This window comes from Embiotoca jacksoni, unplaced genomic scaffold (genome assembly GCF_022577435.1).
Source record: "Embiotoca jacksoni isolate LCO1_2020_lvr unplaced genomic scaffold, fEmbJac1.0.p SCAF_9, whole genome shotgun sequence".
In the NCBI taxonomy this organism is placed as follows: Eukaryota; Metazoa; Chordata; class Actinopteri; family Embiotocidae; genus Embiotoca; species Embiotoca jacksoni.
The window spans coordinates 1,237,908-1,255,218 of record NW_027185447.1 but is presented as its reverse complement, the minus strand read 5'-3'; the positions used below and the strand labels follow the sequence as shown (position 1 = coordinate 1,255,218).

Genomic DNA, 17,311 nt, shown 5'->3' with positions numbered 1-17,311 from the left:
GCCCCAGAAAACTTGTCTCAAACTCTCAATTTGGTCCAAACAGTAACTTTCTCTCTGGTGTGTGTCTGTGTGTGTGCTTGTGTGTTTGCCTGAGGCAGTTTCCTGTCTGCCAATCCGCCTGTCTCTGGCAAACAGCATCCAACGAACTGAGGTAAAACATACGGATGCAGATACACAGGAGATATAGCATTTTTCCGACAGCAAATTAAAGCTGAATATGCACAGGCAGGATCAAAACATTTCAAAATGTTCTCTTAAAGGATAATGGCTTTACTAAGATGTGTTCTAAAACTTGAGTGAAATTCAACTTGCTTTCTCATAACGTTGCAAACAGCAATGGTGAAGCAGGCAGCACAACACATGTACATTTAATGATATCTGCAAATACATCTGTCCATCTCTTAATGATAATTTCTCTTCATCTTACGGTCTCCTCTGATGTGCAGATTCCTCTTTGGTTGAAATTTAAAAAAAAAAACAGGTACTTCTGGTTGACGTCGTTTGATGTCATTGTTGATAACCAGGTTCCCTGGTTTTGGCAAAGAAATCATTGTTTTCATCTTATCTCAGTCATGCAGGCACACAGATGGCAGCTTGTAGAGATTTAGGAGACAAAAGGAGTAATCCTTGATGTTTATCTTAATGCTGTTAGGTACAATAGCATATTCTTTACAAGGAATTCTCGGGCATCCCTCAAACATACTCCTTATGTTCAGATGAAGGCTGATGCAGGAATCTGAGCCATATGTTTAAGATTCGTTGCAATTGCCTCTTTCTTTTTAAAAGAATTGTGTTTATTGATAGCAGTAAGGTTATATAAGGAATTTATGTTATTGTTTATCTGTAATTAAAGCTGCGGATCGACCGAATAGTATCTGAATGTGTAACAGAAAGCTGACAAAAATATTGCTGCAGAAAATGTGAACTTTTAGTCCTAAGAATGGGTCAAGTTCCAAAAATGCTAGATCCTACGCTTCACATAATTTCTCCTGATCATCTCTTTTTCTCTACATTACACCCGCCCCATTCTGAAAAGCCTTCAAAACTCCATTTCTCCCATTTGACAACCCCCCACCCCAGAATGTCATGTCAATCCTTCCAACAGTTGCAAAAATATTTCAGTCGACGACTCGACCAGTCAACATTGACATTTCTCGAGCCATTGTTGCTAGCATGGCAGCAATGAGTTCTGACTGACTTCATGTCAGTGTAACCATGACATCATCAGAGGCTGAGTGGCACTCCTCATGATGACTACGACTCTAATCTTGATGATCATATTAGGACCTCTAATCTGAGGAGGAAGCTGATCTAAATGGTTGAAACCTGTGGAGTGCTGTTAGATCTTTCAGTTTGTAATCAGTTTCAAGTGAGTTCGATTCTTCATCATCCAACGAGGGGAAAAAAATTAATGTATAAAAATACACAATTTGTTTGCTTGCATCATTGTACTCTGTGGGCAGTACGCAGCATATTACAGAGATATGTTTGTAAGAGAGTGTTTACATGTTTGTGAACATCTACTTTCCCCCCTCTGGCCAGCCTTGTATGCAGCAGTATGGAGTTGTAAGCAGCACCTTCAGAGCTGTTTATCTCAGATAGTCACAGTGGGCTTGTTCCTTTTAATCTCGTGTTCCAGATGCAGGACACCTCTGGTAGATCCTGTTTATGCCAGACCTATATGGTACAATTTGTTTGAAGGTGGTGTAAACAGTGTTTGCCGTGCAACATTAACCAGGTGTGTGTGTGTGTGTGTGTGTGTGTGTGTGTGTGTGTGTGTGTGTGTGTGTGTTTCCTTCCAGGTCACCCGTGTACCCGTGGAGAGCTGTGAGCAGTACACTTCCTGTGGAGCCTGTCTGGGATCCGGAGACCCTCACTGTGGCTGGTGTGTGCTGCATAGCGTGTAAGTGCCCATACTGTTTGCTGTGATGTATGCATGCAGTCATTGCAGTGGTTACATCACGTGGGTGCTCTGCACTTAATTATAGCCTGTCACTTCAACAGAGTTGAGGTCTGTCTTCCATATTTATTAGTCCTGTATACGCTCATGGTAACCACATCATGTAGATCTGTTTATTTCTTTGTATAAGGACTGTGTTGTAAAAAGTACATTTATTCCTTACATCCTTTTGGAAATGGCAATATAACCATCAGAAGAACTTGTTGGATAATTAATTGACAAATATGGTCATTAATGTAATTTGAATTATAAGATTGCATATCCCATGAAAGATGTACCACCTACACTGCAGTGCTGAGGAGGAGCTGAGTAATTAAATTACAATGATACTCATTGTACTCAGTAACAGTTATAGGATCAACTATGTAAGTTAGTGACAGCTAATATTCAAGATGTTGGTGATTACAGAAAAGTTACATCTGAATATATTCTGTTCGGTAAAAGCTTATATATGGAATATAACATCATTATGTTGCTTTGTATCTTTTCACCCTCCCTTCTGTCCACTTCTGGACAGGCTCCATTCATTTGGCAGTATACGCTCAAATGTTGAGGTTTTTTTTTTTGTATTAGTTCTTTTTTTTGAGTTTGCACTACCTCCCGTCTGCCAATCAAATCAATGCTACGCTCTAAGCAACCATCTCAAGGCGGTTTTGCCACATTGTCAGATCAGACGAAGAGATGAAAAGCAGATAAAAAGAATCATTCAGGAACCAGTGTCAAAACTGTGAAGAGAAGCCATCCCTGTTGATAGTTCTATCATCACTCAGCATGGACTTGATTTGAATCAAGACTTGGTTTGAGGTTCAGGGAACTTTTTTCCTACACTGCAGTCACTTGTGATATCCAAACTTGTGATCTGTTTTGGTGTCTGTCCTTTAAAATCCAAACCTTCCCATCTTAATTACATTTATATTGAAGAACTTTTGATGAATCAGTATTAAGTACTGGAGGGATGTTTACACTGTCTAAGTTAACATTTATTTTTTAGGACTGTTCAGCCTTATACTTATTTACATTATCTATTACATTTTTAATAGGGTAAATAGTAATCTGTAACCTATTACATTTGAAAATTAAACTTTATAACACTGCTACACTGAGGCTTTACCCTGTGACTTGCTGCTCATACATCAGGCCTGTAGTTTGTACGAGGTGTCTAAAGGCAAAGCTTTTTATTGCTCTTGCAAATGCAAACCTTTGAAGAGTCTCTCCTCAAAGACATTCCCGGTATTGCACTCGTTTGCGCACATGAAAAAGAGAGATTGACAGTGAAATTCAAAACATGCCTATTTTCCCACCCGTGCACAGCTGGCCTGTTACAGCAGCGAGTGGCAGTGCTTGATGGATTCTTTCCATGAAATCATTTCGCAACATCAGAAAGGTGGCGCGGGGTGGGTGGGTGGGTGGTTAGATGCTGTTCAGCACTTCGTTTGAGGTAAACTGACCTTTTTACATTCCAATCAGCATCGATTTCAAATTAATTTTCTAAGGATGTAATTGGTGCTAAGGAAATTGGCCTTTTCTCTTCGGTAGCCACGTTCCACTAACTTTTTTTCTGCTAATTCAATCAGCAACACAGGAATTGACCGTTTATAGCTAATTCTATAGTTTGGCTCAGCGGGAAAGGGTCTGCTCTCGAAGGGAGCTCTCAAAGAATCCAAACAGCAATGAGGAGTCTGCTGGGAGATCTCTTTCCCCTTCACAAATGTATGCAGCACTGAGGCCGTGTTCAGACTGCCCTCCCAAATCAGATTTTTGTCATATCCTGATTGTATCTAGATTGATTTTTGAAAGTCTGAACAGCAAAAAAAATAAGTGAAATGCGATTTTTGCAATCTGGATCCAAAACACATTTGGAAGTGGTTTGAATTGCGATTCCAATCGGATTTCTGCCAATGCGTCTCAGTCCGGACGCTCCGCTGGCTCAGATCGGATTCCTGGAGTCATTCACGACGCGACACACTGTGACAATGTCATTTTCAGAATGACATAGTGTGCAGAATCTACGCTACCGCTAACAGAGTGCTATCAGAAAGTGTAGATTTTGCCGCTGCGGAGGACAAAGACAACAACAGTCCACGGACAGAAGCCCAAATAAATTGTCTGCTGCCACTTCCGTGACGGCAGCTTCCGTGTTAGGAAGCCGCGTCACCATCGAAGGTGCTTGTACATCGTTGCCATAGCAACACATGCAGATAGGTTGGTGATGTCTGGATACACCAAATCCGATTTGTTTACTTGCAAATAGCAGCGCGGACAGTCAGTCCTTCAGATCTGATCCGATTTGCCTGCAGTCTGAACACAGCCTTAGACTGTAGAGCTTAATCACGTCAACACTACCAAAGCTCATAAGGAAAAAGCTGGGGTGAAAAAATTACAGCCCTAAAAGGACTGGCATGAAGCCATCATCGGACTAATAGTGATGTGTTATAGTGACGTGTACACCAGTGTTAATATGGTTGGAAATCTCTTGTCAGTTGGTAGCCAAGTAGCTGATAAATGAGCCACTGATTGTGAAGCATGAATGAGCAGCTGGTACAAATCAGCTAATGCAAGTGCAGCATCAGTGCTCTGTCTGAACCAACGCCATGCTCTATTTGTTTTTACATTCTGCTATTAGACTGTTACGCTATACCATGATTTTTTTTTTATTAGTCATAATGATGGACAGTGTTTAAAGTAATTTATCAGCACTCTTGAGCTTTGGTAAACCCTAGATTAATTTTGATTAATGCAAACCCTGGTTACATATACTACAACTGCAAGTGCATCTGCATATTGTCAAGATTTAAAAGTCGTAATAACCAGACTGTTTCTGTCTCCTGTAAACATTATAGGTCTTTCACAACACTCCTGAAAAAGCCCTGAATTTGTGGCTGTCATGTCCCCATTAACACGATATATTCCAGTTACTGCTGTGTTAAGCCCTTTAACTGCTTAGGCTGTTCATATGCACCTTCCTAATTTACTTCTAATTTCCATGCATCCGTGCACCCACTAATAAACCGATTCTCTGCCTGAAACTCAGCACCCTGGAGTTGTTCAATAAATACTCTATATCACCAATTCAGTGATGTCTGCACTCCAAACAACCCGGGGTGTGTACAGCTTTGTGTGTAAGGAGAATTTGTGTTTCCCAAGTAACAAGCACTGAGTGTAAGAAAGCCAAATTTGGACCGATATGATACGAGACAAAATATAATACGACCAAACAAGGACAACCAAGAAACAGGATTAATGGAAATTGAATATACCAAACAAATTAGAATTTAATGCTAAATGGATTTTAAATAGAGATGTGACTGTAGTATATTCTCCTTTTCCAGATGTTCGAGGAAGGATCACTGCGAGCGAGCAGATGAGCCTCAGCGTTTCACCACCAGAGTGGAACAGTGTGTCCGTCTTTCCGTCCTGCCTGACACCATCTCTGTCACCATGTCAGAAGTGCAGGTACAGGGTGTTGTCATATCTTTCTCTATCTGTTTAGATTTGTGTATTCTACGTGTAATGTGGTGAAGCGGGACGATGAAAGATGAACAGCCAAAGAGAACAAAATAGTCGTGAAATGAGATTAAATAAAGCTCGTTTTTGTGTCACCACTGGCAATCAGTTTGAGTATGAGCTGAAAAGTGAGTTTTGAGCCACATATCTGAGCAGCATCTTCTGCTGTGGGGCATCACATGAAGTATATTGATTTACATTTCTGTTGTACCTCATCTTTCCGCTTTCCGTCCTTTCTTCTAGTTGGTACTTCAGGCGCAGAACGTGCCGAGTCTGTCTGCAGGAGTGAACTGTTCCTTCGAGGACTATGTTGAGACAGAAGGACGCATCTATGGTGGAAGAATCTTCTGCCTGTCTCCCTCAACAAAAGAGATTGCCCCCATCACCCGAGACCAGGGTAAACACAAAAACAAAGAAATAACACATTCATAAAATGATGTAATTAGTTTAGACTTCCCAGATGTTCTGCTTTTGTTCTTGGGGCTCCCCCCCCAAAAAAAGAAAATCACAAAGCATTTTAATTAATAATAAAAATGTAAAAAAAAGTATTAATAACCTTAATTAAATTGATGAAAAAATACATTATGAAATAGTTATACTAATTATTTTTGTAAACTATAAAAATGAGGCAACACGTTTTGAAATTAAAAACAATAGCATTAGGTATAAATGATTTTAGTGTCATCATAGACATTTTTATTTCACAATTCCCTTTTTCACTATGATGCTATAATGTCATGCCATTTAATTTCATAGTGTCACTTTTCGACTTTAAGGTTATATCAATAGTCACTGCGTCCCTGTCTTTTTCACCAATCACAAGCCTGCCCTTCTGAAATTAACAAACACAACAACTGCTGCTGAAAAACATTGCCAGTCAGTTAATGTACACCAGAGCAGCAATGGTGCTAAAATTATTGTAAATTACTGTAGATTACTGTAAATAAACCAGCTGGATGCTACTGCTAATTAAGATAGTATAGAGGAAGTAAACCTCTTTATCTATAATTTATGATTATTTTGTGAATGTTGTTGCTATAGCTAAGAGGCTGTGAGCAGGGCTTGCTAACTTGAGGCAGGTAGTATCTGAAAGAAGGTGCAAGGGCAGTGAAAACACATGACAGGAATGTATTCTTCTTTATGATAACTTCGGTAACATTGAACACTTCTTAAATCTCAATCTCTAAATTGGTTTGCTATAACTTGACATTTTATATAGTCACACAGTGTGTGAAAGTTGCACTTTCTTTACTGACATTTCAAACAAATCACAAACAAGTTTTTTTTTCGAAGGAAGACGACTCAATTTCATTGTGGGTTTCTTGCTAGTATAAATTGTTTGCTTCGTTCAGCTGTGTGGAACATGACACATTCTTCTCTTCAATTGCACCCATTTCTTTGCTATTATCAAACTTATAATTAACAGATTTTTAGATTTACTGATGAAAACCTGTTAATGTACTGCATGTACAGCTGAATTGTTTCCTCTACTGAGGAACTTCTCTCACAAATGGTATTGATTGTGCTTGAGGCTGTGCTTACTTTCTAGCAGAAACACTATGGCTCCAAAATGCCAGCTATACCGGAAATGACAAGTAACACTTAAAATGAGACTGCTAACATTTCAGAATACATTGCTTGGGATAGGGCATGATCATGGGGTCATGATACACTTTCTGCATTATAACTCTAAGGGATAAAAGGACTACGGAAATACAAGACCACTGTAGAAAACAGCAGTAATAATATACAATGTGTGTCTTTTGTGTTCCCTTGTAGGTGACCAACGTGTAATAAAGTTGTATCTGAAGTCGAAGGAGACGGGGAAGAAGTTTGCCAGCGTGGACTTTGTCTTTTACAACTGCAGTGTCCACCAATCGTAAGTTGAGCATTTACTGCTAAGGAGGAAGGGGGGAGGAGTGATACCAAAATATTTTTGATATGCAACGACAAGATGCACACTGGGGAAAAAAATAAATGATCAATGAACAGGGTCACTGGGGTTATTTACCAAAAGCAACTATGCTAAAATATTGGCCTGCTAATAACTCATATAATGAGGAATGGAGAAAACAGCATGCGACCTTTGCTAATTCATTATTCAATGTATTCAAGCTTTTTACAAATCAATTAGTTAATTAAATCCCAAGCAATGAGGGGGCCACCGGTGAGTGAAATAATAAATCGATTCCTAACCATGCAAGACCTCGAAGAGCAGCCAAGCTTGGGAGGCTAAAACACGTCAGACGTGTTCCTTGGAAATTAATTATCCCAAATTGAAGAATAGTAATACAGATTGACTTTCAGCATTGGTTTGAACGCAGGTTTTACATATTTTGTTTCTAAAGTCTGGTATTTAAAAAAGAGCTGGAAAGGATAGACAGCGACTAATATACAGTCTTCATATAGGAATTATTATTCTAATATGTTGACGAGAGGAATTTTAATTGTTATGAATGGTACTCAAGCTACAAAAGTATATACATTGATGAAATATTAGTACTAAACTTGTGTCGAGCTGAATAACAGACCTTTTTCAGACATTTTGACTAGTCGTAGTGAGTAATGCACAAGTGTATTAATGATGGCTCAGTTCCAGTGAATGTCCCAGTAAGCCAAAACAGTGAACCAACCGAGAGGCAGCCAAGTGAAGTCACTCATTGGTTCTGTTAACTGCTGTTTTGAAGTCTTTAGTTTGGCGCCCCTTGGTCGGATTGCACTTGTAGACACTTGCACATTGGCTTCACTTTTCAGACCACTTTCATATAGTTTATGGAACCAACATGCACAAAACAGGACCTGTCCCAAATTGACTGCAGACATTTGTATTACACCTGTTCTTTTCCTACTAAGTGAAAATGCCTGCCGTGAAAATATTATATTGTTATTTGTAGGAATGCAGTTTTTTTTAAACTACGAGAGCCACGTGGCAAATAAATTAAAGAGCTCTGAAATGTTATATTTTGTGGCTGTGAACCAGTGTGTTCTGTCAGTTTGACTAAAGTTCAGTTATGTGCGCTATTCTTAGTAGCCAAGCCTGCCAGATGCTGCGGCTGACATCATATCCTTAAATGCAAAGCTGCTCACAATATAAATACTAGTTGTCAGTCATTTATCAAAACCTGTGGAATTATCACAGTAACAAAAGTCACTCCTCAGCAGATCATGTGTGCTAATAGGTTTGACAATTTTCCAGCTACTCTATGTAGCAGTTTGTTACATTTATGAAAAACTACTAAATATTTCTTAGTAGACCAGAATGACTGGTTGAAGTTACCTCGACAGGATCTCAACAACATGGTTGTGTTTGATTGAACCTTGTTTAATTCAGTGTACACCACATATACAATGTAAGAATTGGAAAATTGCACACAAAGCAAAAACACTGACCTTTATAATTCTTAAATTATTTAGTTATAATAGTGCTTTTTTCATACCAGTGAAGTAGATCTTCACTTGAACTTGCACTAAGAAAGGTGGGGGAGATTAGAGAGAGCAGCAGTGAGATCAGCCTGATACATGAATGAAGAATGTGTTCCTAATTGTCCTGCCTTGTTAAATAAAGGTTAAATGAAAATAAATAAAATGTCATTCGCTAAATGACTCTTGGCTGCTCCCCTGAAGTCGCTGAGTGGGATTCACTGCCCGGAGTTTCACACTCTCTCTCTCTCTCTCTCTCTCTCTCTCTCTCTCGTTCTCTCGCTCTCTCTCTCTAACTCAAGTTTCTTCCACCTGGCACAGATTCACATCTCACATTCATGTATTTGGACTTTGTGTCGATACACCTGAAATGAAAATGCAGGACACTCAAAGTGGATTCCTGTTTCTCTTGCCAAGCATAGATTGATACGAGCATTACTTTGTCTGCTAATCTTTACCTAATTTAAATATCTTCAAATAAGAATAAGGGTATCTTAAAGGTTGTTTTCACTACTAAAGATGTGCACAAAACTTGTTTACTCTATATACACCTGTTGATTGGATGATTGTGTATTCATTGGATCTAACTGTAAAGACAATAGACCAGTAATTGATTTTAAAGAACACAGAGGTGATCAAAACGTTCAGAGACATGAATGGAGCGATTTCACCATTACAATTTTCATTAAATTTTGCATCAAACTTGGCAATGAATGCTTCAGAAAGTCTACAGTAAAGGCGCAACGAGCCAGACGAGGTGTTTTGAGTGAAATTTTCATTTCTAGAGGGGCAGAAAGTCACTGTCCAAGACCGAAGAAGGTGCATTGGGTCAGGAGCACAACCAGGGAGTTCAACTCTGATGTTCTGAAGCGTCTGAGGGAAAACATTCAGTGCAAACAACCTACACTGTGACGCAATGTAAAGTGGGTTCTCCAACATGGCAATGTGCTTTCTCACAAAGTTGTTCACCAGCATCAAAACAAACGTAGCTCCTCACCACCCCTACAGCTCACTACTCTACTGCATTTGGCTTTCCACCACTTGTTTGTTTCTTCAAAATTTGACCCACAATTTTGTCTCTCTGCTGGGCACAACAGTGTGTAACACAGGTGCTGATGTTGATCAAGACCTGAATACATAGAATACATACTCATGAAGGTTATTGCTTCCCCCTTCTCTATCTGCGTTACGGTGCTGTAATCCGTTTGTGCACAACGGGAACTTTTGGAAACACACACGCATGGCTAAGGAGTTTAATTTAGACGTTGGTTTCTCTATTTAAAACGCAAACTACCAGTTTTACAGCCCCATTTTATTTTCTGAATCACCGACATTAAAAGCGGCTACTCATAAAGAGTGTTAAGTGCACTTGTCTCGCCACTGTCCTCTCCTCACTCCCTGCAGCCCCATGGCCCCTTTTCCTTTCTTGTCTTTCCACCTTCCTCATTTTCCCCGTCTTTCTGTCCCCTGGCCCCAGCCCCTCTTCACCCTCTCCATCCCTCCCCCAACTCTTTTCTTGCCACTCTCTCGTTCATCAAGCCCATTTATTGCTTGTGCTCTGCTCTTGGCCCCGCATATATCTGCATAGTAATAGGCCGTTAATTAGCTCTAGCCGGGGTGCCTGTGTGGAGGTGGCCATAATGGAGTGGGCTTGGAGAGACAGCTCACCTGGGCCACTTCTTAGGGCCTCCAGGCCTAGTTCAATGGCTTTGACTCATTTTGGTGAATGCCTGTGTCACTGTGTTTGGAGTTTTCTGTTTGCTCTTTGTGAGTTAAAGAGCATGCAGGATGTGTCAAAGTAACAGCAAAATGAGCACTTTAGTGTCTATTTATGCACAGTTGTTGGCATGCAGGACATGGGTTTACTCGTGTGTGTGGGTGGGTGTTAATGCTATGTACCCCTGATTAACTAACCCACCTCGTCCTCCTCTCCTTGCTGCATAAACAGGCACGCTGCTGTTTAGGCCTTTTGATGTTGGCTTTGCTGGCCCCCCTCACGACTCCACATGACTGTAAAACTACAGTGCAGTTATTACAGCAGCAGCTGTAACATAAACCCACATATTACACACCACTCACCCCTCACCTCTAAATCTTTGACCCTATAACCGCAGGAAGCCGGGCGCAAGAGTCGCGCCGTTCAGCGGCTGACAATGGAGTTATCGTGGTGGGCGTGGTGGGCGGGTGAAAGCATTGCGCAGCACTCACAACGGCAGACTCACAGACGTACAGTACCAACACAGATGCACAAGCAGAGCAGCCGGCAGGCGAGCGCTCAGACGAGCTCGCGTGAAACTTCCCATAAACTCTCGAAGGTGGATGCAGCACCAGCCGCACACACACTCATGCAAACGCACAAACAGGTGCACGCACAGTCAGAAGGATCACACAGAGACAGAAGGCACAGGCTTGGCAAAGCAAATTACGCTGTGAGCTATTTACATACGCTCTTACAATATTAGAAATTTGCATTAAAAAAGAGGTTTGGAATAGTTTAATTGAGCATGCGGGAGGAGGAATAATGCATATTTAAAGAGAGGAAGAGAAACAAACGGGAGAGGGAGAGCGCTGGAGGGGGAGGGAGGAACATGGAAGAGAAAACTCACGTTCCCTGAGAGCTGGCGATAGAAAAGACAACTGAGAAGGAGGCGTGAAGAGGAAAAGAGAGCTATAAAGCAGTGTTAGCCAACGAGACAGAGATTGTGCCAATTGTGTCAGGAATAATGCGTCCCACAGCAAAAAGGTTAGCGCCCCAGCCTCAGGCCACCATGACCATTACAATATGAAAGGGATGGATTCTATGCAGTGAAAAGAGGCAATCGAGGGAGGGGAACTGGCCCAGACCTCAGCCCCTAGAAAGGGCTCTCATTTCCAGGCAGACCGTTGCCTGTCACCCCATTGTTGATCCACTGGCAACTTTTGGACTCATCTTGTGGTAAACAGTTTGGAGTCACCCTTTTCTATCAATACATCACCGTTTGTTAATGTGAGTTTTTCAGACAGTCGTTGTTGGTCCAGTTTTCACTGAATGTGACCTGCTTTAATTAAACCCAGGGTTGAGTCTCGCAGGCTTTTGGACACTGCTGTTGTGACAAGATGCAATAATATCTTCAAATGAGCCTCCGTCCCCTTTGAGGATCTAAACTTTCTCATTTGGCGCCTGTGCTGTATAACTTAATGATGTATGCATCATTTTATTGCTGCTCACTTTGGAGCTTTATTGGATAAAACACAGAGAAGCCTATTTATAGATCACAAAGCACAGCCAGTCTTATCTGTGATCTAAGCACTATACATTTGGCAGACTGGCAGATATCGGGAAGGTTGGATGTCAAACAAATCAGAGGTTTTAATCGGAACCACAACATGCCTATAGCTGCTTCAAGTACTGATTAGGCCATTAAAGCTCTAAGCTTTGAGCCTTAAAATGGGTCACTGGCCTATTTCATTTGGGTCAGCACATGCTCACTTGTTTTGGGGTGCATTAGATAAAAGCCTAGCCTCCCAATTAGGAAAGCATAGTGGCTTTATCTGTGATTTTATCCACATTGACCAGAATTAAATGAGCATGTGATCGTTCGCCGCTTTCATATACGCTTGTGCGGCGCCATTGCTCGCATATCAACAGCTTTGTTCCATCGATTCAGCCTCGCTAGAACAAAAGCTCAGAGAAGATGAAAAGGCATTTGACCCGGCTCTGTTGCTAGGCCTTGTTAAATAGCAGGGGATTTTATTGACTACATTGCAGCAGCGCAGCCACTTACCCAAGCCAGTTGTCCAGGCATTGACAGCTCTACTGTAGGACAAGTCTCCACTGCCCAGGTGACCCAGAGGAATGCTTCGATGTCAACACGGGTGACAGCTTGTGTGTATAAGTTTGTCTCAGTCCTCCGAGTGTGTGTTATTGTAGTCCTGAGCGTGCGCACACACTCCTGCAAATGCATGTACACGTCCCCGCAATGAGAAATCGATAAACCCCAGGGTTAATAGTGAGGAGGAACTGGCTCACCAGCTCTACTAACAAACATGAGACTGTTAGCATAACCTCAGTCCACCCTGCTCCCAATGGAAATCCACTGGCATTGATTATAAACCTCATGCTGCAGTTCAGTCTCACTAGCTTATCTCTGGCTATATGAAGCCTCAGCCATCCCTCTTGTCACTCCAGCGTGGGCAATTTCAGAGTTAACCCTTGAAAATCTGAATAAACCAAGGACAGACGGACAAAGACGGAGCAAGGATTAGACTGAAATCCAATTTAAAGTCAGTCTTTCCGGCAGCACGGTGGCATTGTGAACTGAGCAATTGTCCTTCAGTTTGGAGGCCCCGGTTTTAAACCCCCGTGGTGGCTCATTACTGTGGTGTTTCTGCACTAGACTTGTCAGGAATCACTTGTCAGTCATAATAGTGAATGTGGTATTGTAATTTATTTCCCTTTGACTTTACTGCTGAAAAGTGTCCCTCTTTCTCTAGACTGTTATTCCCATGCCATTGGACAATATTTGTTCTTCTCTTTTCTTCTCTTCTCTTTTCTTTTCCAAGGAAAGACCTACCTGATTGGAGCAGGAGAGCTTCTGTGCACTGGCTATAGACTGAATCACTGTGCTGTATCTGTCACTGATAGGATAGCGACATGTGTATATTGTTAAATCAAATAGATGTCAAACTTTATATCAATGGCATTGTATTCTGATTCACATGGCTAGATTTGACTATGATATGCATTGATAACTTTCACATAAAAGAGGGATACATTCAGATTTAAAACTGAGTCAGGGTTTGCCCTCTGCATGGTAGTAAAAGAGATACGCTGCCCTCATGTTGCCCTACAATTTTTTTTAATGCTTTTATGCCTTGTTATGGCACACCAAAATATGTAATACATAACACTGTAGAAGAGACCGTGTCCGTGCAACGCTTTGCCTCACCTTGGCGTGAAAAGTACACACACGTATGACCAGGGTCAAAGGAGGTCAATAAGGATTTAACACTAACCCTCACCAAGTAGTTTTTTTTTTCTCCTAAACTTAACCTTGTAGTTTGGTGACAAAACCTAAGGCACCTTACACAGAGGTGAGACACTGTCACAGTATCCTGTAGTGGACTGGTGGGTGTAATGAACACTTTGGTATCCTACCGGGTTGTGATTACACACCCAGCAGGAATGACGCAACATTAACCTGGATTTGTATTCCAATATTAGCTTTTCTATTAGCTCTGTTTTGGCTCCACCAATTATTAAGGGAATTATCAGACTCTTTAGTCTTTAGTGCTGGGGACCTACATGTAGCATACCGGTGATTTCTCAAAGCTTCCTTCCTAAAAGCATTTAACTGCTTCTGCTGGACGTGGTGTTAATTAAATTTTCTACAAAACTAAAACAGCTAGCTAAAACAGGCTTGAGAACGCTGCTTTCAAGAAGCTCATCTCACATTTTAGTATAGGAATGTAGTGACAGGTGGTTGATGGGTAAATAAAAAGGACCCCACAGGTTCCCAGTCAGTTCCTTGTGTGCATGTGAGTTAGAGAGCAGTGACTGTGGGTGTTGGAGGAGGTCTGATTGAGTACAGTGACAGCGTACGGGAGACAGGACTGACAGAACGTGTAATTAGAGCGTGCTTTTCTTAAACCAGTTAAGTGACGTTCAGTGCTGAAGTGGCTTAAGGACTCCAAAGTCAGGACTTGTTGTAATAGAAAAAGAAAATTAAAGTTTTTATACTGACGGAACCGATCTACTTCTGTCAATCTTTAATTACTGTTTTTAACATTGAGCTTGTTTTTGTCAAGTTTGCAGCTTGAATTTAAGTGTTTTACCTCCCTTTATTAAAATTAGAGGGATATGCCGATAAAGATTATGAAGTGGAGACTTTCTGTTTGTTCCAGAAAGCACAGTGTCATTTAATATAACACTGATTTGAAAACACTCGATGAAAGCAAGACTTTGAACAAAAAAAATATTTTGTTATCAACTATTGAATAATTGTTAGTTTATCTTAAAAAAAAGCTAAACTAGCCTTCCTTTTCTTCTTTCTAGTCGCCATGATAACCTTGTTTTTGTCTGGTAATCCATGTTCGAACGTGTATATGTTCATTTCGCTTCTCCAACTCTGAAGGAATAAAAAAAAAAAAAAAAAAAAAAAAAAAAAGCCAAATGTTATATAAAAACAGGCTTATCTTGGTCTGCCAGCTTAGTTCACTGTAAGCCGCCAAGCATGGAGAATAAGAAGGGAGGAGTGGATCGCCAAGGATTCTTTCCTGCTCTCTCTTGGCTGTTTTCAGCATCCGCCTTGGCCTCGCTGACAGCTGGAATAAAGTCTGAATGCACGAGTCTGCGGGTACACTTGTCATTCCAACATGATTTATGGAGATTTGACCATAAACATTTGATGTTGTGCGACTGCGTTGATGCACTCGGCCTGTCAGTGTGTCTTTTTTTTTTTTTTTTTTTTTCTTTTCTGTGTTTCAACTCTTCCTTTATTCACTTGGTAACTGTTCTCCCTCGTACCTTATCTATAAATAATTCAGGTCATAGTAGCTGAGTTTCCATCAGTGTTGTGGGCTAATTATACTGAGCAAGTTAGAAGTTATTGATGAGGTCTTTGTTTGTTTCCTTGATGTTGCTACACATATTTTTTTTCATTACATATGGTTCACATTACAGGATAATAAATGCCCAATAGATGTTGTCTGATGCTGCTATATGTAGCATTTAGGAAATATACGTTGTCTCTTTTTTAAAGTTGTGAACAAACTTCACCTATAAGTAAGAGAACATTTAAATTAAATTTGGTTTCATGGAAATTAAGTTAAACTTAGATGGTGTTGTTGTTTTCAAGGCAAAATATACAAAAAAATGTTATTAATAGAAAATAAATGTGTTTTTCAACATTGCATCAGATAATGTAACATGACAGGTACTAGTTTTTGTTTTACACATTTTAGTGAGCATATTAAAATGTTCCATTATGGTGAATTAAAATTGTAATTAAATTACAAAATGTATGCACCCTGCCTGCCTTCAGCACACCATGCCTCCAGTTTTCAGGGAGAGGAAACATGCAAATTATCGTGCCTGAGTATGTTGCAGGCAAGTGAGGAGGCAGACGACTGCAGCATCTGTGGTGAAGAAACGTGCTCACTTCTGTTTTCTCTGTCTCACTCCTTGCTGCAGTGGATTATTGTAAACATAGTGTGGATATAACATTTTGCTTTAGCAATGAAAGTCATTACTAATCATATGCATTAGTGACTGTTATGGACAAGTATAACAAGTATTGCTGGTATTCCAGAGTTATCCTGATACGTACTGTATATCGCCCACATTATAAAGTTACAAAACAAACCTTAAAGTGTTCTTAGCATGGACACTGACCTTGCACCAGTTTTGCACACGTTTTTCTCGCTCCGCAAATCAGTTACTTGCCACTGTCCATGGGTACTCCCTATTCTTGCATAGTTCCTGTCTCTTGGACATTGTGTCAGACTCATATTTGAAAGACTGTGTTCTGTCACATCCCTCTGAATATGCTTCTCCCACCTAATCAGGTTCCCCCTTCCAGTTGTCACTCGTGGGGAATGTTGAATTCTTGGGTTCCTCACTATAATAATATATATAATATAATACTTTTGTAAGGACTTTACTATTTTTGGTGCCTTTACCATCTTGACCAAACTGTGACATCATGTCTGGCTGCTCTGTATTTAGGTGGAGTGGAACAAAAATTAGTCCAAGTATTTCTAAACTGTGTTTTTTTTTTTTAAACTAGAGTGTTTAAAAATATAAATATTTTTTTCACATATTAATTCATGGGGACTAAGATGTATAATATATAGTCTTGGAGAAATGGAATTCATTTCAAAATGTTTATATGTCATGACAATTTTTGTTTTTTATTCATTTAAGATTTGAAAGGAGAAAAGTTGAATTTGAGTCGTGATACTCACTGTTGGCTGACCAAACAAAAAAGAAAGGAATTGGAGACTCAGACTATCAAGAGAAAATGTTTGCAATTCGACACAAGTTGAGATGCTCTTTAAGATGAAACTGTTATATTGACAATTGGACTCCCCCACCCTCTTTCTTCTCTCTCGCTCCAGGTGTCTGTCCTGTGTTAACGGAAACTTCCCCTGTCACTGGTGCAAATATCGCCACATGTGCACACAGGATGCCAGCGACTGCTCCTTCCAGGAGGGACGAGTCAACACTTCAGAGGTGAGGGTTGGAGCTCGCATGCACGCACACACACACACACACACACAACACACACACACACACAACACACACAAAGGCATACACGGACACAAACACTGAGCACATGTAGTTAAACATACTTTCACAAACGCTCCCACACACAGAGTGATTAACAAACACGGACGTGCAAAGCAACATATGAATATCGATGCCCGTGTACGCTTACACATGAGTAT

The 17,311-nt window shown here is 40.5% G+C and overlaps 1 protein-coding gene across 2 annotated transcripts in view; it reads left to right on the top strand.

Annotated features, from left to right (window-relative positions):
* The window catches only part of LOC138193533 (plexin-A1-like), a 261,016-nt gene that overhangs the window by 135,805 nt on the left and 107,900 nt on the right, over positions 1–17,311 (top strand). For both annotated transcript variants that reach the window (XM_069141669.1, XM_069141668.1), the window contains exons 5-9: positions 1,803–1,903; positions 5,290–5,413; positions 5,708–5,861; positions 7,244–7,343; positions 16,982–17,096. In XM_069141669.1, the coding sequence (XP_068997770.1) occupies positions 1,803–1,903; positions 5,290–5,413; positions 5,708–5,861; positions 7,244–7,343; positions 16,982–17,096 (594 nt within the window). The remainder of the gene's footprint in view (positions 1–1,802; positions 1,904–5,289; positions 5,414–5,707; positions 5,862–7,243; positions 7,344–16,981; positions 17,097–17,311) is intronic.